Genomic DNA, 27929 nt, shown 5'->3' on the forward strand with positions numbered 1-27929 from the left:
ATAAAACAACTGTAGAGCTTTTTTTTGTTTTCTTGATCAAAAAAGTATTAATCGAAGTAGATTTAAAAATAAAATCTCACCAGGTAAGCTGAGACACATGGATGTTGCTTTTCTCTTTAACTCACCGCCCCTCTGCGTAGAACACATTGAGCAAGACTCATAATGCTGCTCCTGCTTCACTGAACCTCTAAATCAAAATCTGATTGATGCAGTAACACATAAAAACGTTGGTTCACCCAGGCAACACAACAAAAACACATTTTTTTGTCATGGAGAGATCTTGCATTATAAGATACAATAATCTTTTCTTTTAAAAAAAGGGCTTAACCATGTTTTCTACCTCTGTTTATAGATTTATTTGAGTACTTCTGCAAATATATATACTATTTTGAAGGAGCTCTATACTACGGGCTTCATGTAAAATGATCCATTCTTTAGAGTGGCACCATGACTTTGTGTCTCACAGATCTGAGAGATTATTGTTGGGATAGTATGACAACAATATGTACACCAACGTGAAAACATTACAGCCTGGATGAGCTGTAATCTTTCTAATTTCTAACTTCAAATTTTCTGTAAATTTCTAATTTACTCGGATCAACAGAAGTTATCATACTTGGCCCAAAACATCTGCGTTGGGAAATAATGTAAACACACAGTATAGTAAGACTAGACGGTATTACTCTGACCTCCAGTACCAAAGTGAGGAACCGAGGAGTTAATTTTGACCAGGACTTATCCTTTAACTTCCACATTTAACAAGTCAGGACGGCCTTTTTTCTATTTTAACCCACTTATAACGTCTCTAAGATCAGGAACGTTTTGACTCAGAGCTGAAAAACTAATCCCTACATTTGCTCCTTCCAGAGTTGACTATTGTAACTCACTATTTCTGAGAGTGTCTGAATAACTGCTTAAAAAGTCTTCAACTGATTTAAATCTAGAATAGAATTTAAAATCCTCCCTATGCGTGTACATGAAGATATGTAACGGGCATTATGGTAAAAGCCAATTGTTTTGTGTATAATTCACATCCAGTTCAAATTGGGAACGTCCTGTTTTTTTCTTTTTTTAATTGATCTGTAAAAAGCAACTAGCATGGCTTTTGTCATCTTTTAGAAGCTTCTGGACCCATAATAGATTTGAGGCGCTGCCTTACTGCTGCTGCACCACAACGCGCGTGACGATAGGGAAGAAATTCAGTTTCATGAATCTATCTATTATATATCTATTATATCAAAACATTATTTAGGGATCAAAATTCAGATTGGGGATTTAATTGAGACTCTTCTTTAAAATAAATAAATAAATAATAAAAAAGAATAATAAGGACTCGACCTGAAACGGTGCTTTTTCTAGTTCAGTCAGAAATCCTACTTGATGGTTCTATGAAAATAGCCTACATACTAGGCATATATACTAGGCATACTGAAAAATATAAAAGTGAGTAATTACAACTTTCAAAACTGAACTAATTCAATCGCTGCCATTAATGATCTGCTGTGAAAACTCTCAGTCCAGCTGTTTTTGTTTTCCACCAGCTTTGGGACATAATAGTCATTAAAAGAAAAATAATAAAAAGTGCACACACACACGTTATCAGAGCAATCGCTCTCTTCTTTTGTGTCCTAGGGCATCATCTGAGAAAAAAATACAACTAATTAGCTTAATATTTTCCACTTTCTGACCTTCATCACTGAAGGTAGCGCTCCAGCTTCATTAATACTGGTAGAAAACAGCCCGAGGCAAATTTACTCACCTGTCAGTCTGAGTTTATCTGGGAGGAAGCGAGAGGGACTGCAGGTATTTTATTTTATTTTTTCTCCTCCTCACAAAGCTTCCAAACTCCAAATAGGTCCATAAACTCTGCGGTGCATTGGAATCAGTGCTCTGCGGTCGATTGTTTCGCTTCTGTTGCTGGCGGCCGCAAACTCCACCATGTGTGTTTTTGTTGACCTTCCTTACCAACTATCACAGTGTCGACCAGAGTGAAAAGGACGTGTGTTTGAATCCTGCTCGTGAGGAGAGAAAGATGACGGAATTTACGGTGCAAGTTGCAATGACTTGTTGTGGGGACCCTTATAAGAGGAAACCGCCAGAATAAAAGCATATCTAGTATATATTCATAAGAAATGTGCTTGGTGAATGGAGACTGTAGGTGATTTGCAGCTTATAAAATCGACCTGTACTAGTAATCTCTGGTCAAAAAAAAAAAAATTGGAAAGTTTGTGAGTTACAATATTTCTGTTTCATCCAAACATCCAGGGCCGAGGATCGCGTCAGTGAAAGACAACATTCAGGTGCCTTTAAGGAAATGATGCTCAAGGGAACTTTAGTAAATAGCAAAGAATTGTTGGTCAAACAAGCGTCTTGACACAGATTGCACTAATTCTAATTTTAAATCATGTGGCAGTGCAGTTATTGACTCAAACAGTCACGATGACATGATGGATGACGTTCATGTGTGCGAGCAGTCAGTGTGAAAGTTTGAGCTGTCAGCTGTGGGTTCAGCAAGACCAGGGAAACATCGGAGTTTAATCAGGACCCCTGTATTCCCCTCTGGGACCCCTGAGACGTCAGTTTTTAACTGTCTGGGACACTTTTGGGTGGGCAGCATGTGTGAATGTGTTAAGCTGTGAAGAAGCACTTTCTAGGGTTGATGCCTTTTGCAAGAAGGATGGAAAACTGTGTGTGTGTGTGTGTGTGTGTGCGTGTGTGTGCCTGAAAGCCCATAGTCACTGCTGTCACTCGTCATTTGTCCCTCTGCAGCCACTCACACTGTGCGATGCACTTGGTACTTTCTCTGCCCCTAAACCGCAGACATGAGAGTCTTTCCTTTTATTGGAACAAGGATTATCCGCTTGTTTTTCTGAGAAAATGAATATATAAATGCATAGTTTCACAATTGTAGGACCTTTACTAATTCCCAGTTACTTTAGTTTTTCTAAATCAGAGCTGCAGCGATCAAATTACCGGAAAGGTTTCATAATAGTTTATGGTCCAAATTGACGTCCTAGACTAAACTATACCACAGTTTATAGTTAGTGAACCTGTATACGTGTGTATATTCATAATGTTTTGAATCAGAATACTGAAAATTAAAAGTTCAATGACTCTGACCACATGGCCTCGTAATACCCACTGAAAATGGATTTCATAGGCTCAATTTGTGTATTTGTATGGTAACAAAAACAGACTTTAGCTACACACACACACACAGCTAGTGTCAACACAGCTATACCAATCCAAATAAGTGTGACTATGGAATTCATCCACCAACTGGCCCATAACACCTAATATCACCGAACTTCAGGTGCCGAACGCATGAAATGCACCGAGAACGATGCTGCTGTCATTGTTCTCGTGGCTTCAAATTAAACCGGGTGATTGCAGACATGAAGAACGAGGGGTCACCAGTTGCCAAGGCAACATACAGTTTACTCAAGGTCTAAGCACCACTCATTATCGTAATGATCATCGCACGAGCCGCTGCAGCTTCAGGAGTCTCGGGAAATCTCAATCACAATGTATGCGGTGCACTTTTTCTTCTTCTACGGAGACAAGTTTAGAGTGCGAGGCTGAATATTCACGAGCATGCACACAATCCCCCGCAGATATGATATCATTACCCACCATCGCTCTCAGTCGTGTGAGAGGGCGTGAGTGACGAGTATCAGACAGTAACGCAGACGGTGGTTTTTATTGCCCCTGCAGAGAATATACACACCTGTGCTACGGCCACTTGCGTCTGCTGCTGCTGCTGCTGGAGCTGCTGCTGGAGCAGTTGGATCTGGTGGTGCACGGACAAGGGGGCACCCGGTGGCAGCGTGCCCGAGGCTGGGAGCAGCATCCTGGGGCTGGACAGGAGCAGAGAGGCCTCCTCTGAAGCCTGCCACCAGAGAGAAAGATGGGACAAAAAGGTCAATGTCTTAGGGGGGCGGGAAGCTCAAACGGGAAAGAAATACCCTTCAGGTATGAGGATGGACAAGCCTGCAAATGAACCGCAAATCAGTTGAAAGTGCAAAAAAAATAATAATTAAAACTGTTTGTGTTTTCAAATCTTGTTCCTGAAACGGCGGAAGATGCAAAAGAACATTCTATTGAATAAATAAACATAATCAGGACGAGCAGCGGCGTCAATAAAAAAAAAAGAAGCCCCGGAGAACAAGTCGTCAACAAAACAAGAGTCTGAATTTGAAACGTGGAGCCGCTGACGAGTCGCTCCGGAGTGGAATGAGCGACGCCGTCTCAGAATGCAGATCTGCAGCCCTGAAACGCTCCACTCCAGCAATAATGAGCTCCGGGACTCGGTTCTCCTTCATCCAACGCCACGGAGCATCCTAATTGTTTAGAGGCTTTAATAACCCGCCGTACATTGTGCCCTCTCCCATCATTCAACCAGCCAGAAACACATTAGCATTCGCAGATATGTTGCTGCAATCACACCGCGATAAGACCAAAGCGTGAGACTCATTGAGGCTTCGGGGGAAAAGGGCGACTTCTAAACCACGAACCTGCAGAAGAAGCAAATGTACTTAAGAGAAAGTTCAAGAAAAAGAAAATAGTTTCTGTCTAATGTTCAGTGGAGTGAAGTGCTGACACTTTTGCTGACACGGCTGCTCATTTGAACTCACCCGAGTCGTCTGGAATGTGTTGACCGGTGGAAGAAGTGTCTCTCGGACTGGACCGGTCAGACACCCAGGTGTAGAGCAGAGGGACTGACTAGAGTCACGGTCATGTGGAGTCCAACACAATGATTGAGTCCTTGGCCCCGTTTTATACTAATCCTTTTTTTTTTTTGCAAAAACACAGATAAAACACTGACGCCGCATGAGTGCTCATGCAATTAAATTGAGTTCCTTTGTGTTGGTAACTGGAAAAAGGCCCTTTTGTTCCTGGAATGTCCTGCTTTACCAGGACCGGGGTCTTTACTTGAACTTATCCCATCCAACAGAGGGTAAATAACATGGCACATCCTGTACAGGACATAGAGGCACAGATATGTTTTCAACTACAAGATGCCGAGTTCAGATTCGCTATTTATTCTAATCTGATGACTGGAAGACAGAGAACCAAGCAAAACTCTCCACAGGCACAGGGAGAACATGGAAACTCCGCACAGTAAAGCTCAAACAGCAACACGACACCATCCACTGCAATGTAAGCTTAACATGGAATGCATCAATTCAATTATCTTAATTATAATAAAAGTCTAAATACAAGGTGGTGTTCAGTTGAATTGGCAATTCCAAATTTCAGGAGCACACAGAATCAGTTTTTAAAGTGAGTGGAGAAGGGGATTAGGTGAGAGGCGAGATATTCTTGTTTATGAATTTGTGCATCGCGAGACGGGGGTAGGAATTTATGAGTACATTCTTCTTCCTACTCCTTTTCGAGCATTGGTTTTTAGTTCTCTGTTTTGTACAACAAAGGCCTGGGCAAAAAACATCCATTTATTGAATTTGTAGCTATTTTATTTTCTTATTTCTACCATTTCTTGTGTGTTTCTGTAGTTGCTGCTGCACTTTTGCTTAAAACCTGAGTTAAAGCTTGAATTTGTTGAATGACGGAGCCCCAGTTACTTTTTATTTTGGGATTGTTTATACGCATTTTAGCTCTGAGGACAATCACAGCAATAAAGCTGCACTTTTGACAATATATATCTGATGGCTGCAGTCATTTTGAAGTGTATTGACATTTTTTGAATTTTTTTAAATCAAAACTCAGTTTTTTTCTGGAAGAAAAAGCATATATATATATATATATATTTTTTTTTTTTAGGCCAAATCACCCGACCCTAGTACAACATATTTTTTCATTCACTGTTTTTTTTATTAAATTAAATTAAACAAATGCAATTCAACTCAAATTACCCATACACGTTCCTGTATGTTTGTTAATGTACAATAATAAAATAATCAAAATGATCTATACAGAGTAATTCAGCCAGAGTTAGTTTCAATAGACTTGAGCTTCCAAACAGGTTACAACATATTTTCACTTGACGAAAGATCTGCTTCTCTTTTTCCTTCTTTACTTGCAGGTAGTTGCAGGGCCCGGTGCAGGTCTGAACAACCACTGAGGGATTCTGACCGAACTCCAAGCGCATCACGAGCCTGGGATGCCAAAGGGCTTCGGAGTGACCGACTCTGTGGGGACGCTGTGGGGTCGACGAACCAGTCGCCACCCGATTAAATGGAACCTGAACCCGATTCAAGGGAGTGGTGCCAGCACACGTCGCCATCCGTCTCTCCTCAAGCACCTTCTTGGTGACAAACAGACGGTGAAGCGTTCACGCTCACAGAGTCCAGGCACACACCGCATGGGAGCCACGTATGAGTGATGGCCTGTCTGAGACGGATCTTTTAGGTTAATGAGAGGGAATTATCCAAGTTGACAGGTAGTTTGGTGTCATCATGTAATGAATAGCAATTCAGAGGGCTCCAGAATCTGCATGTGTGTGTGTGTGTGTGACCAGCTTTTATATCCTGGTCGGGACCAAAATCTGTTTTCACACTAATCCACAGGGACACAAATCACTGTGGGGACAAGGAATGGAGGTCCACATTGATGGAGGGAAAATTTATACATATTCAGGTGCAGGCACGTTTTAAGGTCATCCTTAATGTCATGAGGGCGACGGTAAAGTTAGGGCTATACAAGTCGCGATTAAATTTAAAGTGTCTGGAGGAAAATTATAGCAAGTGGACTTTAGTCGTAATGTCAATCTTAACTAGTTTAGTCTCAACGTGCTCTGCAATCACAATAACGACACCATTTGGAGCAATTCAGCGTCTTTGTCAGGACAGGAAGGAGTTTAGAGTCGAACTGAGGGATTAGAAGACGATCAACTCTGTCATAACTGTGGGATTGGAACGCATGTAAAGAACACTATTTGTCTCTTTTAGTTATATTTTTCAGATGTTGCACACTAATTCAAGGGGATCCATGTCCCTCAAGTCCCTTCATTCAAAGTCCTTGTAATCCCTGCTACACACCGTATGATTTTAACAATCTCATAAGTTCACAGCTCGCCACACTTTACGACATGAATCTAATAAACTTGGGCCACGACGTGAAGTCTGCTGAGTGCAGGCCTTTGTCTTCGGTCTCAAGACCACGACGACGGCCGTCCTTCAGTCTGTCCGACGCTGCGACGTAGGATTGCCGATTTCGAGCCAAAGATTTTCTCACAATCGTCGTCTGGGACGGCCGGAAAGTCGCGCAGCGTGAGGCGGACTTAGGAAAAATCAATGCAATCGCAGGTGAAGGGGTTCTGTTGGCGCGGTTTACAAGACAACACTTTCATTGTGCTTCGGATGTCCTTCACAATGGAACTCTTCGAAAACACTCAGACTCCGCCGAGGGAAAACTTTCCCATGTGCACCACGGCCCTCGTGAATAGTTCTTCTGCACATGCTCAGGAGACGGACAATAAAAACAAAGTTTCCTCCAGAGTGTCATGAGAGACAGTCATGGCTCCCAGTTCTTATTCTCCCAGGACTTGGCAGTTTTATTTTGACAGTCGCAGTAATAACAATCTGAATCCCGTGTTGTTCTCTGCATGCATGCGAGTGTGGTTTCATTACAAACGCCAACAACAACACCCACTAGTGGCCCGACATGAAAACTACCTTGTTTGCAGCATCTCGCAGCCATTCCTGTGTAAATGGACATTGTTTTCAAAAAATGTATGCGAAACCCCTACATCTGAGTTTAGACTAAGTCTGAAAGAAACTAATAGTATTCTGTCTGGCTTTGTTTATGCTGGTGGGAAACTCAATCTGAGTGTGACTGACTGAATACAGGCTGAGCACACGCTCATATAAGAATCAGATTAAGTTTGAGCTTCGGATACCAAGAAGTGTGTTTGTGTTTAAGATTGTTGATGAGACTCCTCCGAAGGACACAAACATGTTTTCCCTTGAAGTGCCTCTCCGCCACAAAGAGATATCATTCACCTTTGTCCCCTTCGTCTGAAACACTCTGAGACACCTGAAGCAACTGCTAAAGGAAGGGATGTTGAGGACGACGGCGTTGAAACTGTGTGTGTGTTGTCATGCAAACCGGGGAGATTTAGCAACTGGGAGAGTGAATGAGACGACTCAGCACTTGAAAGCGAGTGAGAGGAAAGATGATGACATGTTTGGTTTTCAAGCGCAGTGGACACAGGAACTCCACCCAATCATAGTGAAACACAGCGAGAAGGCAGACATAAACAGGCTGTCGGCGGCAGGAGCAGCGGAATGAGACATAACACAGATGGAAAAGAAATTCTGAATGTGTATTTGGGCAGTTGTCTCCAACCCCCCCCCCCCCCCCCCCCCACACACACACACACACACACAAAAAAATGTTTACTACTACTTCCATTCCATATGACAATGACGGTCTTGCCCTAGATCCATTGTGAGAAAGTATTCATATTTTCGGCTGTATATAAATAACTGCTGAACCAGCCAACAAACAGCCCTGGTCGGTAAATACACTGCACTTGCTGTATATAGCACGTTTACAAAATTTGTCCCAAAGTGGAGTCTGATGTCAAAATATGGTGCTTTTCCACCAAAGTCAGCCCTACTTCATTCGACTTGCCTTGCCTTGCCTCGCCTCTACTCGACTCAGCCTCGGTCGTTTTCCATTACTGTATAATACCACCACGCCGTGGGCGGAGTCATCTGAGCTTAGTAATCGCCCCCGATATGATGCAGAGCGAACGGGCATTGGATATCAGCTCAAATAATAAATCAAATAGTAGATATTTTTATAATAATCTTACAAAATGTGGATTGTTAATGTGCAGTAATCGTTCTTCACTGTCCGGTGTTTCGGTTTCACTGGTGCCCCTGTTAACTGGTGACTTCTGTCACCAGCCTTTCCGTAGCAGCTGAAGTTAAAATGCATGAATGGATTTCCTCGAGGTACTCTGGTTTACTTTCACAGTACAAATAAAAAAACTAAAACATGAACTTTACTAATTAAGCTTACAAGTTGGAAGACACAATGTACGCCTCCCTGAAAGTTTTGTGAGTACAAATAAAACGCTACTTTGAGCCTTACGTACAAATACATGAAATAATCAAACAAACCTTAGAAATTCTATAAAAACACTTTAAGCAGTTTACTGCGACGTGTCAAACTGCACAGCCGTATTATAATCTCAACTTTCAGCTTGATTTGAGGTTGTTATAGTTGAAACTCAGAAATGTTGTGTATTTGATTCACTTTAGTTGATGAAATTAGATCAACTTAGACAAGAAAATATAAATAAAGTTATCAACCAAATGTAAAAGACAAAGTTAGACGTTTTAAAACATTTGCTAATGTGGAACTAATTCTTTTGGACTCATACCCTGACCAAATCTGAAACTTCAAATAGCAACTGGAACAACATAAAAAAACAAAAAAAGAGTAGTGAAATCCTTTTTTTTTTTTTTTTGTCAAAATATGTCCCCTTGTTTTGACCTGTAATTAAATGGTCGGCTCCAGCCAAGTCCTATAATTCCCAAAAATGTCACAGCAGAGTGCGCCAAGACAGCTATGAAGATTGGATGCCAAATTATTCTCAGAAACCAAAGGATGCCTGGAGTGCCCTCACACAAAATAAAGGTTGACTGAGGTTTGCAGCTGTGAAAGAAAGAGGGAGAAAAAAGAAGAAGAAATGCCATCATGTATGTGAAATAGGGCAGGAAAACAGGGGTGTTGCAGGCATTCAGGCTTGAAGATTACAGCTGTAATAATTTTATATGCTAGAAATTAAAGCCCATTCATAAAAATAATAATAATGCTTAAGTAGTGATGAACTACCTATTTTCTTAAGGTAATTGTGCTTTACGATCTCATTCAAACGAATTAAGGTAAAATACCTGGAATGATGGATGAAATAAATGGAAATTATGCATCGTGACAATGACAAATACTGTAGTTTTTTAAAAATAAAAAAATAAAACAGTAATAAAAATAGAGCTACACTATGTAGAGCACAGACTTTGTTTGTGGAACCGAGTTAGCGTCACTAGCATGTTAGCCATTAGCTCATATCGATGCTAACTAGCTAGGTCGGGTATCGACATCACTGTGTGAAACACTGAGCAGGGAGCATCTCCATGGCAACAGACTCTGATCTCCTTTCATCCCCTCCATGAGGTACCTCTCTCATCTGCTCAATATGGGAATTTTTTCCCTCAGTTTTGGGGATTTATTTGGATATGGTTCGCCGCCAACAGCCTAAAATCTAATCAATTAGTCCTTGGATGAAGGCAAATCATCCCTGAAAATGTCATGTAATTCATGGAAGCAGTTTTTGCAAAAAGCTGGAAAAATGCATACAAATTTTCTGAAAAATTTGAAAACAGACAGACATACGCACAAAAGGACGTGTATTCAATTCTTTACGGGACGCGGCGCGGCGCTGTCTTCTATTTGCTGGTGACTAGCAGAACCTGCAAGCAACGTTTGTGTTCAACCAACATGTAGGAAAATAAATCTCTGTCTTCTCTGGCGTTAGTGTTGGCTCCTTAAAGATTGTTTAGTTTATCATTATTGGGTTCAAACTGTAGATCTTTTTTTGTTAAATGAAAAAACAAACAAACAAAAAACATTGTGTTTGAGGAAAACAAGTGAAGGACTAAACTATTTTTGCTTTCAAATCTTATTATTTCCATTCCACATTCAGACTCAGACTTCATTTTTGCCTCCACAAGCAGGACGAGACCCCACAATGTGAGTGTGTAAATGGTTTTGAATTCACATTTAAACACACACACACACACGCACGCACGCGCACGCACGCACGCACGCACGCACGCACGCACGCACGCCCGCCCGCCCGCCCGCCCGCCCGCCCGCCCGCCCCAGTGTGTCTGGTGAGGAGTTTGCTTAGCTAAAACACACTTGCAGCCTGTTTATCCTCTGTTTACTGTACCGATTGAACAACAACAATCCACACCTGTTCTCTGAATGCTAAATTTGTTTACCGCAGTTTAAGCCAATTACAGAATACAGCAGAGTGAATACCCACACCGCGCTCAGGGGAGTTGAAGACGTTCGATTCTGATTATATTAAAAAAAAAAAAAAAAATTCCACCAAAATTCTTACCAATGACTGTTTTAGTCGGACTCCGCCAGAGGGAAACTCAACTATTACATCTAATTCCCACCATATCTGGGCTAATACAGCTTCTAAGCAGTTAGACCGACTCTCCTTTCTGTATTTTTGCCTCGAGTTAAACTCATAAGAGGAGCAGGGAGGAACCACGGGGAGGAAAAAAAAAATACGTTTAGATATAAAACGTAGGGGAAGGGAGACAGAAAAGGAAACTCAAGATAGATGAGGGGGGATAAAGGAAGTTTTCCTTTCTCCTCCTACAGCTGTGATTACACTCGCTGCTCTCCGTCTGTCAAACATGCCGTCCCCCTCCCACACACACTCGGGCGAACGGGCTATAAAACACCAGACGACAGGATCTGGCATCCCTCACTGCCAACAGGCCGAGTTTACAGATTTACAACTTTATCAAAGGCTCTAAAACAACAAGTCTGGGACTTCACTCCCCTGTGACTTTTCCTGTAATATCACATCATAAAATTAACCTCACGATCCATTGGCGAGTGGTTGTAGTCGAGCGGGTTCTGCTCAGGTCAAATGGAGCTTTTCCACGAGTTCCTACTCAGCCTTACTCGCCTTGCCTCTGCTCGACCACGGTGTGGGCGGAGTCATCTGAGTTTTCCCTCGTCATGCACAAGTAATCACCTCCGATTTGATGCGGCGCGAACGTGCATTGGCTATCAGCTCAAAAAATAAATTAAATAGTATACATTTTTACATGTTTATTAATAATATTACAAAATGTGGTTTGTTACGATCGCGCTTCACTGTCCGGTGTTTCAGTTTCACTGGTGCCCCTGTCATGTGGTGACTTCTGCCACAAGCCGTTCTTAGCAGCTGATGTTAAAATAAAACAAACAGTATGATACTTTAAACTTTAATAGAAATGCGTTTAAACGGCGTACAGCAACGGATTTTGGTCGGGTTTTTAACATCGGCTGTGAAAAGGGTGACGCTCGAGGAAGCCGGTCACCAGTTAACAGGGAAACCAGTTAATCCAAAACAAAGTAAACCGCACAGGTACCACGAAAGTACCTGGTAGTGGAAAAAAGCGTCAACAGCGAGTAGAGTTAAGTCGAATAAGGCTGAGTAGACATATTAGTGGCAAAGCGCTGAAAGTGTTCGCTTACGTCTGAACAGCACTACTTTTCAACTTCCTCCTGTATTTTTGACTCATTTTGTGACGTGAAAAGACTAAAACTGACCTAAATAATCAAGTCAGAGTGTAAAATTAGGTTTGGGCTTCACTTTTTGGATGACTTTATAAGCAATGCCCTGCAATTTCTGAATCAATTTAGAGGGGAATCCAGTGAGCTCTGTCTGAAGAGCCGCCACTGATTAGAATAAATTGATTTTTATGTCTTACTTTCGTTTAAAAAAAAAAATTCAAAATGTCATCTTTGGAGAAACTCCAGATAACAGACCCGTGCCCCTGTAAACTGTTGGGATCAAAATGCTTACTCAAGCGCTGCACCCTAAAACACTGAATTAGATTTTGCTCCCGTGAGACTCCTGTTATTGACACCCCCTGTGCAGTGTGGTAAACATTTAAGAATTGGAAATGTGTCAGTATGATTTGTGATCTCTGGCGAGTTTTCCACGGAAATACACATAAAGATGATACTCAACAAAAAGCTGGAATGTGGAGATGTATTTCACAAAAAGTATTAGTGTCCAGCATTGACTCAGTTGTTGTATAGTGCGGCGCTATAGCCGTACAAACAACAACTACACCTAGAGTCCATCAGTCTGTTTACGTGACCAAAATACATGACATGGAGTAATAAAATAGTAATAATCAGATCTGGCAAGTTTATATGCAATAATTGAGAAACACTAGTTTTTCCTATAGATATGTTCATGTTTCATAATTCTATTCAACTTTAATTTTTTTATTTTTTTTCCAAATATTATAGAAGAATACAGAACAAATAAATACATTTATAGAATAGCACTAATATCTTGAACCAGAATACACACAGATTGCAGTAGATGACTCAAAGTCTGCTATATATTATCAGTTCCCATTTCCCCCAGTATTCCTCTCCTTTCTATTTTAAATTTGCAGTGTGAAAGTCGGAATCTCCTTCGTGGTGGGTGGATCACGCTGCGGCCAGCATTTGGTTATCGCTCTTTTTGACTTGCAATGATATTGATTCTCAACAGGTACGAGTCTCTTTCACACAGACCTTCAGGAAGTTTCCCAAGGTACATTGAAAGTAAAAAAAAAAAAAGAAGATATTATTTTCACTTCCTTTCAGATTTATTTTTTTTTATTTCAGCAAGATCAAAAATAAGAAAGTATTCTGCAGGAACTGTTCTCCGTAGTAGAGAAATTGTTGTTAAGGATTTATTTTTCCGAAGTTTTAGCCATAATTCTTCAGAAATAACTCGATGAGCTTCATTCTCTAATATAGTCCGTTGAATTCTCACTGGTGGACGAAACGTCGGGTCCGATCACGTTTCCACACGGCAGTCTGATAGAGGTCGCCTTTAAAATGTAAAAATCAGAAATGAGCATCGAGACGTGCAGGGTGAACGCAGCCTGAGCGTCTACGTACAATTCTAATGCTGCGTTTCGGTTTTTATCTGATCACCGTAAAACAAATGTGTTCATCAAAACTGATAGAATAAATATTTAGCCTCAGTGTTTTCTTGATATTTTAATGATGCACTGTGAACATGGAAGGCGTACGTAATGCACTTTTGTCATAACACATAGAATTGTTATTGTGCCATCGCCGGGAGCTGTGAGTTGGGTTTTCCTGTGGCTGCAGCTGTTTAGAGGCGTCTTTCCTCTTAGTGCAATCATTTGCCGATCTTATTCAAATTGGTCCTTCACCCTTTCATGTGAGTCCTGAACTCTTTCAGGAGCTCATACTGTTTTAGCATTGAGAAAACAAACAACAATGCACAGCGATGCGAGCACACCCGGCTCTTTAAGAAAAAAGAATGACGGAATCTGCTGAGTTTAACGGTCCACAATTAAATGACCTGCGATCCCTTAAGAAGCAGCTTGTTCTCTCTCGCCCTGCATTCAGATCATCACTTATTTAAACAATACAGTGGACACACCCAAATGCACCAGCACCATGTTGGTTATATCTTTAAAATATGACTCACTGCCTGGAGGATTCAATTTATGGCACGGAATAATGTCTTTACGCCAGAGGGCATCGTCTTCATGAAATTCAAATACTAGTTGGTTTAAAGAAAATTTCTGCAAGGCCTTACAGAACACGGAGGTTTCAACAGGCTTTGCTGGATAAACTAGGGTTTCTAAACACAACCAGGCGACAGTGTCCTGACTGAGTCTGCTGCTGAGCAGCAACAGCAACACCACTGTTGTGATTTTAAAGACTTTTCATTTCCTTTTCAAATTTCGGTTGACTGTTTTCATTTTCAGCACAATATTTTTTCCCCTCCATTTTGTAAATTGAAAACCCAATATTTCTGATAGACTCAGAGCTTTCCAGCTTCCCGGGAAACCAATTTTGAGACTTTTTGTGTCTGTTAATACTCGAACCCTGCCTCTGACGTTCCAACATCGCAGTACTGCCGAGGTCCAAACTATCCTAAAGGACACTTCATGTTACCGGATAGTTAGGCGATTCATCACGCTGTGTCGTCACATCCGCAGGTGGAGCTTGGATGTTTACAATTTACTGTTGGTAGTGATACAAAATGTGTCGCCACGGCATCATTTTCAAGTAAAAACTGTGTAATAGCAACAATAGTGCAAACAAATAAATTAATAGTTATTCTGCACATGGGCCAGTAGATGAACAATAATAATTTTTCCCAACAATGTATTGACACGCAATTCAAAACGTTTCGAAACATTTCTGTAATGAAAAGGGAAAAACAACTGGAAACGTCACGTGAACAACCCCGAATAAATTCAGGATTTAACTGCTACTTATACCAAACGTTATGGGAATATTTAACCGTATCAGTTGAACATTCATTCATTCATTCATTCATTTTCTTCCGCTTATCCGTTTCCGGGTCGCGGGGGTGACAGTCTGAGCACCGTCACCCAGATCACATAGCACCATTTAAGAACCTTCCTGCAGGTGGTGAGCCCACAAGAAGGTGGCGCCCGCTACCCTGAGATTGTGAGTCTCATGCTCTACCAACTGAGCTAGCCGGGGGACTTCAGTTGAACATATTTTACTAAATCCTACAACCACCATTGGTGTCAGTCGAGTGATGTACTGGCATGCGATTAGTTTTATCTCCTGCGCTGAATTCTTGGAACATTTCTGGCACGAACACAGTTCAGTTTGGAGAAAAGGCGTCAGCACAAAACAGAGGCTAATGGAGTGGAAAGTCGAGTGATAGACGACCACAGGGAGAAGCCAGACAATGTATGGTCGTTTGAGATTGGCGATACCTCATCAATCCCGGACTAACTTTGTCCTGTCTGAGGCGAACAGGTCTCTTTGTCACACATACCACTGGGTAAACATATATTATCTTTTTTTTGTTTGTTTGTTTTTTAAATCAGCTGAAACTGAGTTTCTCCTGCATGACATGAAAGCAGGTCGACGTATCACAATATTTCTAATGATAAAGTACTGTGCAATGGCTTCAGGCTGGTGTGTGTGTGTGTGTGTGTGGGAAGGACATGGAAAGAAAAAAGTGTCAAAACAATGTCACAGAATTCTTTCCATCAATTTATGCATATTTCAATCAGCAGGAGAGAAATCAGTATTTGGCGTGACTGCCCTCTGCATTCAAAGCACTTGCCCACATTTTGTGAAGAAGCTTTCCTCAGAAGTTGCTATAAAACATCTTGGAGAACTAAACTCCAGTTTTACTGTGGAGGTTCTCTGGTTTGGATTTTTCTACCTGTTCATTGTAAAGCCAGATACCCTCGATTATGTTAGGACCATGGTTCTGTCGAGGTCACTTCCAGGACCCCTTGTTTAACTTCACGACGGCTCAGAGACAATCAGAGGCTGTACGTAATGACAAAGTAACACTTGTATTTGTGTACCAGGAGAGGCACATGGAAACCGCTAAAAGCTTGTAAGACGGCAGGATTCTGGCTAATGGCCGTGTGCCTTCCCGGGGGTTGGCGGACCGAGGTTATATCACAACTTTACAAGTCGGCACAAACACAAGACGCACACTTGCCACGGAGTCGAAACATCTGACTTTAAAGCCATCGAGAGAAACAACCTCAGGAGCCGGCGCCTCCAAAGCAAATGGGTCAAGAGGCAGTTTCACAAAACCTCATTGAGTTTACGGCAAATGAGAAATGAAGTGGTTGAATTCTTATTGCCTGCTTGTGTGAGGAGAGTATTGAAAGGATGCGTCTCTGTCCTGGAAGGAGAACACAAGTGTGTGCGTGTCCCCTGCATCACAAAGAGAGAGAATCTAAAACTGAGGTTTGTTTTTATTCAAGAGTAAACAGGGACTGAAGGAGACGGGGCCACTAGAAAACATAGGAATTATCACTGCTGAAGGAAAAATTCAAACTCAATGAAATAGTCTTACTGAATGTCAATGGAAATGACTAACTTCAAAAGAAACGTCTTGCAGTGTTTTGGGTGTTTACATCCAACAGCAACAGCAAGGCTCAGAGCAACGCAACTTATCGAAAATGAAAAGTTCCACACCAACACAACTGGCGAGAAGTGGTGAAACACTCATCGACCAACCAAAAGACTGGAATAAAGGCGTGACTGTTCTCTACCGTGGACATGTCAAAATAAGCACCGGGACATAGTCATTGAACAGGTTTAAGAGTAAAAAAATACCTTAATGGAATCTGTTATGTTCAGAGTTATGTAATGGAAGATATCTCACTATGTTTATGCTGCAAAACCGATACGAGGATGTAGAAAGTCAGTCTTTTGACCGAACATGGAGTGAATGCTTTTTTTTTCTTTTCTACAAAGCTCCATAATCAATAGTCTAACCGCAGAAAACAAGGCGAAGGGTCCAAACTTTTACTTTTATGATTTCACCGTGTGTGTACTCCATGGCATGCTTGTATACTTAACAAGTATGAAAGTGGCTCAATATTTCAAGAACGGTAGCTTTTACAAGTTCCCCACTGAGAGAGGACAAATAGGCCGCAAAATAAAATGCTGCTGAATAAACCGGATTGATCTGGTTTGAAAGAATAATGCACACTTTAGATCAGAGCTTGCCTCTGAGGTTTTCCCAACAAGAATTTTAACAATCACATCAAACAGGAACCCCCTGTCTGGCTGTCTTGGCTTGACGACCTGTGCCGGGGATGCCCGTTCAGTATTTTGTGGGACGCTGGGTCATGTCAGGTCTGAAATAGCCGAGGCACGTTAATGAAGCGATGGTGGGGAAATAAAAAAGAGAGAGTGCTGCCAGTGAAGTGCCGCCCGTAGCGCTACACTCATAGATCAGAGTGTTTACACCTGGCTGACAGCATCTGAAAGTGGGCCAGAGGCGAATCCTTCATCAGAGCGCGAGTTGTACCGCCTGGCTTTAGAGCACTAACGTGAACACACACAAACGCACACAATTCGTCTTTTGTTTGTGATTTGCACACAACAGCAGAGGCTACTGCACTTATCTCTCATTCCTGCTATAAAATATGTTTCGAATTTTGCTTCACGTGCCTCTAGAGCTCTACTTTTCCCCTTTTGTTCTGCACATCACTCACTCTTTATTAAAACCACTTGTCTCTGGGCCAAACAACCCTCCTCCCCCCTCAAAGAAGAAAAACAAGACACGCCTCTTCAAATTTCTGAAATGCACTCATCTCAATACTGTCATTTTTGTCTTTTCAATTTATCCCGTCGTCACACTCTTAATCACCCCAAAGGAAAAGCCAATGTCCTGACTCAACCCCCCCCCCCCCCCCCCCCCATTTGACACAAAGCCCAACGTTGGATTGAGAAGCGCTGCTCACCAACTCCTCTGGGATCGTTTGACCGCGGGGCGGCGAGGGATTTGTCAGTCTAACGGGAGCCGACAGGAGGAGAATGAACTTTAACACCCGAAGGCTGCTTTCCCTTTCATGAGCTTCCAGGGAACCCCTGTAGTGAATCAAATCCCTATGCTGGTGCGCAACCACACACGCACACGCACACACACACACACACAAATTGCACACATGTGGGTAAAGCACCGGAGAGGTACACACATGCATACAACTTGTTCCCTGTTGCCTCGCCCCCGACTTGTCTCTGCACATTTCTATTTAATCTGTCAAGTAGCTCAGAGTGATGAAATGTGTCAATAATGAAAAAAAAAAATATATATATATATATATGGAAGCCATGCACACTCGTAAGAGGAGACACACTTTCGCTGGTGTCTGGAGAAAAGAGGTCACCCGCAGAGAGCTCGTTGTTTCAGTGATTTCACGGCACGTTGCTTTCAATCAGGGGCCGTGATGAAAAGTCTCATAACTTTAATGTTAATGGGCCTGTTAAACAGCTCAACAGTCTCGTTTAACTGTGTAACTGAAGAAGTTTTTTATTTTTTTATTTTTTACACCAGCCGTTGTTGGGTTGGCCCAGTGGAGCACGGTGCTGCAGGGTTGGTGTGAACACAATACATGAACTCTGGCGTGGACCGACAACACAGCTGAGCAGCTTCAGTCGCACTGTATTGTAGTGTCAGCCAACACATCGCCAACAGCTGCTGTGTGTCCTCGCAAGTTGGGGTTGAAAGAGCTCCCATGAGGTATGCATTGTGGCTTTTGTCTCAGCATATCAGCGATGATCAAACATAGCCGAGGAAAATGCCAACAACGAGAGTTGAACTTGGATCCAAAACGAGATTCTATGGCTCATTGTTAGTATGTCTGATCCGAACCAGGGAATTGTTCAGTAAGTGGCTCAATGAAAAGAGCTTCGATCATTCTGTGCAATAGTGCTGCATCAAACACTTTGTGAGGAATATAACACAATTCAAAACCGGAAGCCACGGTGCAGAAGAGCGAGACTTTATTAGACCAGATCAGACAAAGCAGAAACATGATGTTCCCTATGTCATCATGCTCAGTTGTCATGGAGACACTATGTTCCCTATGTCATCAGGTTCAGTTGTTATGGAAACGCGACGTTCCCTATGTCATCATGCTCAGTTGTTATGGAAACATGACGTTCCCGATGTCATCATGCTCAGTTGTTATGGAAACATGACGTTCCCGATGTCATCATGCTCAGTTGTTATGGAGACACTATGTTCCCTATGTCATCATGCTCAGTTGTTATGGAAACGCGACGTTCCCTATGTCATCGTGCTCAGTTGCCATGGAAACATGACGTTCCCTATGTCATCATGCTCAGTTGCCATGGAAACATGACGTTCCCATGTCATCATGCTCAGTTGTCATGGAAACATGATGATACCCACATTGTCAAGCTCTGTAACACTGGAAACAAGCTGTTGCTGCGCGTTGCTCCGCCTGCAGGTTGGACTGTGGAAGCGACTAAACATGTTGCATTCATTTGGTCTCAGCCTGCACGTAACAGGGACCCTGGTCGGCTTCAACGGGTATGAAAACACAGTTTGTATGAAGAGTCTCATTCTGAGCCTTCATGTGAAGAGTTGATTACTGCCCGTGTTTACCGCCAGTCTGCAGCCCGCGGTGCGATAACCTTTTCATTTCTGCGATGATGAAAAGTTGAATAAACTCTGGCCTGTAGTGCAGCCGAACAGCTCGTCTCTTTAATTATTTACCGTTAATCGAGAATGCCTGACGATCCACCTCGTCAGTGCAGGTGTACCTACACATCTTTTCGTGCAAAGGAGAGTTCTGAAGGTTTGGTGACAAGGTGAAAAAGATGGAATGAAGACATAAGATAAGAAAAATATCCACTTGAATCGATGTATTTTGAGGATTCAAGTTATTTAGAATTCAGCTGTTATGACTCGTCCGATAGAGATAATTGTCCTTTTCACAAGTTCTGAGGTTAACCTTGGAACATTCCTCGCTACAAACCACAGCTGGAACTAAGGCCGACTGTCAATAATTATTTTCTTTGAAAACAATCGGGTCAGCTTCACTTTGGCTAAGCAGTTGGAATAGATGTGTTTCATGGTTGTTGGTGATTGAACCTCTGAAGTCGACACATTCAATGTGGTACTTTATATTTGTGTGGCGGTCGTAAGTACACAACATGATACAGAATTTAAATTTAACAATTATAAAATAACAATTGGGGAGAGTCTGGTGAATCGTTTGCAATGTACTCGCTTGGAATACTTTAAAATGGTTGGGGAAAACAAAACAAAATGAATCGTCTGTCTTGCGAGAAATACTTCGATCTGGAACAGACTAATTTATTATGTCTCCATGAAAACAGCCAGTTTTAATGGAAGCTTTATTTGTTTTTCAAAAATGAAAGCATGCAACCTCTTGGTTTCAGTAAACTGGATCTGTTTGGATTCCTGAGCGTCTTCAGTGTTTCATAAATGTCTATATTTTCTGGGTTTCTGACGGGTGAAAACCAATTTCCCTAAGGGTACAATGAAGCTGCAATACCGTTTAAACCGATGACCTTTTGACCTATTTTGCAGAGATTCGCCAAGAGTGTATAAGGAATTACAATCATTGAAATATAATAAAAGTAAAAGAATAAATAAAAAAATGATGGGCATTATATAATACATTTATTGGGAAGACATTGCACACGAGCTACGAATTAAAAGTAAGTTTTCTCCACAGGTAGCCAGAGCTGCTTCATCTACTGGTATTGCTAATCTAGGTGACACACTGTGAAAACTGAAAACCCGAGGGGTGCAGATCTGTGTAATATATGAGTAAATATTCAGTGTGTGTAGGCCTCGGGACTATTTAGTGGTTTATGGAAAAGTGATAGGATTTTAAAGTCCACCCTGGCACCGTGATTTCAAGACAGTAAGTGAGGAGTCCGCCTGCAGCACTTTAGTTTTTATAGACCAGCAAAGACGCTGTTAAAATAGTCTGGTAGGAGCTTTATGAACCTCATCCGCTGAGGTAATACAGGTATATTGTCTGCCACGAGGAGCACACCTACATGCATATATGTTGTATATAGTAACATTCTTACCCTGCAACACTTTAGGGGAAAGGTTGAATGTTTTGGAAAAACTTTATGCATAATGTATCTGCAGAGATGTTTGTTAAAAAAAAAAAAAAAAAAAGCTGAAGGTTTCTGTATTGATTAAAGACATAAACAAATGTAATGTTTTTCAGGTGATTAAAGCTAGAGTGCATTGATTTAACTGTTTCTAATGATTTCATGCAAAATCAATCATATTTTTTGGAAGTGCCACGTATTTTTTCTTGCACCTACAGGATGAATGACCCAAAAAAAAACAAAAAAAAAACCAAAAAAAAAAAAACACTAAAATGATGAGAAATAATGTTACAGAAATGTATGTTTAGTTGAGAAAGTAAACAATTGAAAAAAACTAAACTAAAACAAACAAACAAACAAAAAAAAACCAAATTGAGCCAGATCGGGCCTATCTTTGTCCACTGTCTCTTTCTGGCCTCGACAAACCGAAACTGATTTGATTATGATCCACCGTTGCAGCCAAATTCAACGAAATACAAAAGCGTCCGTCCAAAGAGCCCGGTTTAAAAAAACAACAAAAAACTTCACCTGACATCCCCTCTCTGCCCTCATCATGCGGCATCATCCTCCCTCTGCTGCCTCCATCAAAAACACAGTCACCCCCCGAGTCTGACGGGAAATCCTACTAAACAACAGTCACTGTGGTGCTGCCAGCTGAGCTCACACACACACACACACACACACACACACACACACACACACACACACACACACACACACACACACACACACACACACACACGCACACGCACACGCACACGCACACGCACACGCACACGCACACGCACACGCACACGCACACGCACTCTTCACCGTGGAGCTCAGCTGCCGACTCCACGGTGAAGAGGGAGCCTCACTTAGTTTCGCCTGCGGTGACTTTGGTTTTACATCAATTCAAACCAAACAAATACAACGCCATCACCTCCTCCCACTCCTCATTAAAATCATACTTCCAAATCTGAAAGTTTACAACTGTCCTGAAACGATCAAGCGGATGATTCATCTCCAAACAAATTTGTCAAACTTGAGCTAAGATGGCTTTTTTTTTTATTGTCGTTGTCTTGATCTGAACTTTTACCAGTTTTTTCTTTGATAACGTTTCGACCAAGCCGTCAGTGAACATTATATAAATTAAATTAAAGTGTGTGTTAAGAACCAGCACTGCTTGTTATCATCCATCCATCCATCCATCCATCCATCCATCCATCCATCCAAATAGTAAAGGTAAACCCTAGACAGGTTTCCAGCCAATCGCAGGGCAAATACACAGAATCGTACAACCACACACACTCACATTCACACATAGAGGCAATTTAGGGTCAACGATTGACCTCATATGCATGTTTTTTCTGGACCGTGGGAGGAAACCGGATTTCCCAGAGGAAATCCACGCACACTCGGGGAGAACATGCAGACTCCACACAGGAAGGTCCCAGCAGGCATTTGAACCCGGACCTCCTCGCTGTGAGGCGAGAGCGCCAACCACTGCACCACCTAGAACGTCCCCAGTCTAAACCAAATCACTTCAACTTAATTTATAAAGCACCACGTACAACACGGTCAATTCTCGCTGCTTTTTTTTTACAAAGAGAAACCAAACAAATCGACACGAGCAAACATAAGCAGACAAACAGATTCGGGGGAGGGATTCAAACCCTCAACCATATTAAGGTGTGTTTCTTTACATTGTGGTGACAAAAATATACACGAATGAGTTTTCTTTTAATGCATTTTAAAGCACCACTTCCATGGCTTTTAATGCGTCACACATGTTGGACACGGGTTCATTCTAATGAGGATTAACTGTTACTGGTTTACCTTGTTGTCTGCGTGGTTCAGGTCAGGTGTCTTGGCAGTGGCGTCCAGATCCGTAACTCCTCTGTTGGGGTTTAACTCCTCGGTTGCCGGAGGCGGGTTTAACTCGTCTGCGTCGATGTCGGTCTCCTCGGTGACGGTGGCCGCCTTCTCTTCACCCGTTAGCTCCCGAGCTGAGCCGAGGAAAGTACATACACATACAGGTGGATAAGCACGCACGCCTGCACACACACGCGATGAGGTTTGAGCATGTACGCACGCACACATGGGCGAACACACACACACACACGCACGCACACACACACACACACACACACAAACATAAGTCAGAAAAAATATTCGCACAGCCTCGGTTTGATAATGTCAAGGCTAATGTGAGCTGCAGCTGTAAACTTCATAAAGGAATTCTTTATTCAATCATAAAAAAAGACTTCAAGCTGTGATTTAATGTAAATGTGTGTTTCTGCAATCACAGTCACTTTAAAGTTTTAAAAGCGGTGAGATTTTTGAATAACTGTTAAAAATATGTATGTGACGCCTTATTAATATAGTGTCATTATATATTTTGACCCCAAAGTAGCTTCAGTATAACTTAATTTAGTTAAATTTATGAAGCATTCAATGAGTTTAAACAAAATATTCTGCTCATGCTCCACAACTGTGGTTTTATTATTAATTCTTTCTCAGGCCAGTAATAACGTTTTAGCAACATTTCTTTTTATGTCTTCTAAACTCAGACAGTTTGGTTGATGAGAGTCACAGAACACAGGAGGAACTTACAGCATTGTTAAACACCGAGACGTGAAACTTGGGATTTCTGGCATTTGAGAATGTTCTAGGATGTATCAGACTTCCAGAACATATTACAGTTCTAGACGGTGTCAGGGTTCTAGAAGGCATCAGAAGTTTGAAAAGGTCCTCAACCCTGATCTTCTAATCATCCCCACCTTTACTACAAGAACCACCATGTTTATGGAACAGCCTGTTGGAGAACCCGAGGGCTGCAGAGAAGGTTCATGTTTTTAAAAGCAGGCTTGAAGATCTTCCTTTTTAATCAGGTTCTTGACGAACATCCCCTTTTTACCTGTTACATGACTTTTGAATTTAAATTTTTTAGATGTGTTACCATTGGCAAAGGGGTTTGACTCTATTTTAATTTTGTTTTTAATTTTGATTGCTTGATAAAGTGTGTCAGTTCCAGAAGGTCTCAGTCATTTGTCAGAAGTTTAGAATTTGTCCCACTTCTGAAGTGTGTCAGACTCTGAATCACAAGCTGTCAAGGTTCTAGAATGATTTCCAGTTCTAGAATATTTTAAAGTTCTATACTGTGTGAGATTTGCAGTCATTGAGAGGATAACTTAAAATGTGTTTTTTCTAACAGATCTATGGGGGGAATTTTCTATGTATTGCAATGTGTTTCATAGAAAAAAAAATAATTTTGTGTGTGTTTAATAATCTAAATGCAATTCTGAATCCTTAGTCAAACAATTGTCGTTTCCACGGCAACAGAATATAGCAGGTCAACACATGGATCACGAATCGAGTGTCACACAATCACTGAGCCTCTTGATCAATAAAGAGCTGTAATACGATGCATTAATCATGACAGAATATAATGTTAGTTTCATATAAAATTAAATAGGACAGTAGGTTAATACAGAGCATGCATGTATTTCTATATTCCCCAAACAAAACTCCATCAAATATCAAAATCCATGTCGGTTGCAAAGGTTGAGTTCTGCTTTAACCCTGATGAGGTCTCTTCAAAACATACATGGCTCTTTAAAAAAACACCTGGATTCTTTTAAAGAGACTCTAACAGTTTAAAATACACTGAGATTTATATTTACCTGGCCTTGTTAATGTAGAAATAATCTGTTTAAAAAAAAAAAAAAAAAAGTGGACACTGATTCTTCATCTTTAAAACAGACCAAGAATCATTGATCCCAAATTCTACAATAAAAAATGGTTAAAAAAAATAAGAAAACATTTGTAATCATAAGCACATTTCACCATTTAATGCATATTCCTCACAGCAGTAAATATGCAGTTTTCTTCACAGTGGCTGGAACGTTTGCGTCCCATGACTACAACGCCTGGAGTGGCTGGCTGTGTCTTCCGTCCTCTCCCTATTCAAGTAAACTGCATAACCCAGGAAGGCTGCTTGGATGCCAGAACTCCCATTTGCATTTTTTTGTGTCCAAGCAAGGTTTACTCTGAACTTCCCACAGAACAGTGGCCCATTTGTTTTGAGGCTATAAAAAAAAAAAGAATGTACTGCCTGCCATGAAAGTCTGGGAAAGAAACATGTCCAAATACTCTGAATATCAAATGTTCAAATAAACAAAACAAACCAAATGACAAAATTGAGGTTAGACTACACGTTTAAATGCCTCAAAGTCAGAGGAGAAAATCTTGATCCGTTTAATTTCTGGAACAATGTTCATCCTCTTTGTAGTTTTCTGCAGTGGCACATTTGACGTATCCGTCTTTTCCATCCCCGATCAATTCAAACAAACTCAATGGTTTTGCTGGTGAATATAATTAATATTTGAATAACATAGCTACTGATGTACTTGCTTGTATTAACATCTACCTATTTTCATTCTCGCCATCAGCGTCCATGTCTGAATCATCTTTGTCCTCATTTGTCTCTTCGACTTCCTCCTCCTGGAAGCCAAGATATTTGTCTAGCCCCTCCTCCTCCTCCTCCTCCTTCTCCTCCTTCTCCTCCTCCTCCTCCTCCTCCTCCTAAGAAACTTGAGCCTTGATAAGTTTCTGCCATTCCTCCACACCCTGTTCATTTTTCTCTTCTCCCCATTCTTTCCAGATTTCAGAGCTTCACCACTACTGTGGACTCCTTTACGTTCCACCATCTCCTGTGTTCTGCGCTGGATCTCCCATATGGACACTGTCCAGAAGATGGTTACCATCCAGCCACCATACAGTTGTTACTCCCAACGCGACGTTCACCATCTGTTTGGGATCGACCTCGAAACGAGACAGGAACAGACTACAAACAGTGCAGCAGAGAGTATTGCTGCTTCTAATTTCCCCCCCATCTAGAACCTGTAATGGCCCTGGTTCTTTAAACTGGCAGTACGCATCTCTGAAGACCCCTCACATCTCCAACTACTCATTTTTGGGAGGTATTACACCCTCAGTCTTTCATATCCGGCCAACACTGTGAAGGTTTCTTTCACTCTGTAATATAAAGTTTTTACCAAACATGAGCCGGTGGAAAACACTTCATTATGTGAATATTATTGTAAATGTTTCTTGCCAAAAATACATCAAACCTGCCTCCCATGAACTCTCCATCGCTTTGGATTTATTTATCTGGATGTAATATGTTTTTAGCAACTTTTCGCAAAAACTAGTCACCCGAATTGCAGGAAACTTTCAGGGATGACTAGTCACCATCCAACGACCAATTGATTACATTTTGGGGTGTTAACTGCTAAATGTTTACGAATAAATCCCCCAAACAAACAGCGAAACTGTGAGAAAATGTCCCATTTATCTCACCACACTAAATGTTCTAGTCACAACAGCACTAATATGTCTCCGGTTTCCATAGCGACAAGTCATGTTTCACAGTGATGGAGTTAGCATTGATATGAGCTAACGGCTATCATGCTAGCAATGCTAACTCGGTTCTGCATACAAATGTGGCGTTGGCGAAGGTCTGCGATCTACCGAGTGTAGCTCTAGTTTTAACGCTGGCCCACATTCATTGCTTCCAGTCTGGGTGACGTAAGTCCTTCATCACAAACGTGTTTGTCTGTTAATATGATTATATTCTACATTCAATGTTGAAGCTCCTCAAATAATTGGGCCAAAATGCAGCGAGAACCTCTTTTGAGGACGGTCCGTCCCTTTCGCCGACGTCTTTCTGACCCCCTGCTGCTCAGCCAGGCTCTCCGTCGCCTCTCCTCCTCCTCTAATCCGCCGCCACGTTTCATCTTTTTCTTGTAAGTTTCCCAAGTTTTCCCTTTCACAGCCATCTTTTCTTCTTTCTTCTTTCAATCTTCCCTTTCCTCTAATCCGCTATCTCCCACTTCTTCCATCCCTTTTCTCTGACACTGCCGTGATAATTAGTTCTCCTGATAAGCTCGTTGGCGGCGCGTGACGGGTCTTGTGTTACTTAACGCACCGTGACAGTGCGTGTGCGCTCGGGCCTCGCTTTGTATGCATGTGGGGTCCTTTCACGATGCGCGTGGATATACAGTTCGGAGTGCGTGGGTGATCTCTGGGGCTCATCAGCATGTGAAAGCCAGCTCGTCTCCGGAGGGCTGCAGGGGGTTCTGGAGATAACATTTCTCCCCCGCCTTGACGCTCGCCGCTCGGGGCGAAGAGGGCGTCCCGGACGCCGGGCGCCATGATGACCAGAACGACGGCGTGAAAGAGCTGGAAATCGTGGACTCGTCCGACTGTTGGATCGCAACGCCTGTCCTCACGCACCCCCGCCCTGAGCCACGTGCCGAAGCCCACCCTGTCCCGGCATGAGGCAGCAGATAAAAAGCAGCTCAGCCCACCAGTGTTGTTGTGTCGCGCTTTCTTTCTTCTGGTTGACTCAACCGTGACATTCACTCCAGCATTACCCTCTGTGGTGTGAGCAGGTCTGTGTGTGTGTGTGTGTGTGTGTGTGTGTGTGTGTGTGTGTGTGTGTGTGGTGCATCTGCCGGCTCCCATCACCAGCGTGATTCTCGTGTGGTGAAAGCCTTCACACTGTTCACAACTGTACAAGACGATCTAAAAATAATCGTTTTTGCAACCTGTGCGAGCAGAATCGTTGTGATTGCACAATCGCGTCGACGTGGCCACGCAAGAACGAAACGTCATTTCGCTCGCCATGCATTCAGAAAAAAATCAAAGCGCTAAACATGGGACAGAAAGTCAGACCCTGGCGGTATTCTTATTGTTGGAGACAAATAAAA

The 27929-nt window shown here is 42.0% G+C and overlaps 1 protein-coding gene across 1 annotated transcript in view; it reads right to left on the bottom strand.

Annotated features, from left to right (window-relative positions):
* LOC308115865 (carboxyl-terminal PDZ ligand of neuronal nitric oxide synthase protein-like) overlaps window positions 1-27929 on the bottom strand; it is a 210466-nt gene that overhangs the window by 41970 nt on the left and 140567 nt on the right. The window contains exons 7-8 of the mRNA XM_080473688.1: window positions 22993-23162; window positions 3728-3889 (exon numbers count right to left, since the gene is read on the bottom strand). Coding sequence (XP_080329814.1) covers window positions 3728-3889; window positions 22993-23162 — 332 coding nt within the window. The remainder of the gene's footprint in view (window positions 1-3727; window positions 3890-22992; window positions 23163-27929) is intronic.

The sequence above is a fragment of the Lipophrys pholis genome (assembly GCF_963383615.2).
Source record: "Lipophrys pholis genome assembly, chromosome: 10".
In the NCBI taxonomy this organism is placed as follows: Eukaryota; Metazoa; Chordata; class Actinopteri; order Blenniiformes; family Blenniidae; genus Lipophrys; species Lipophrys pholis.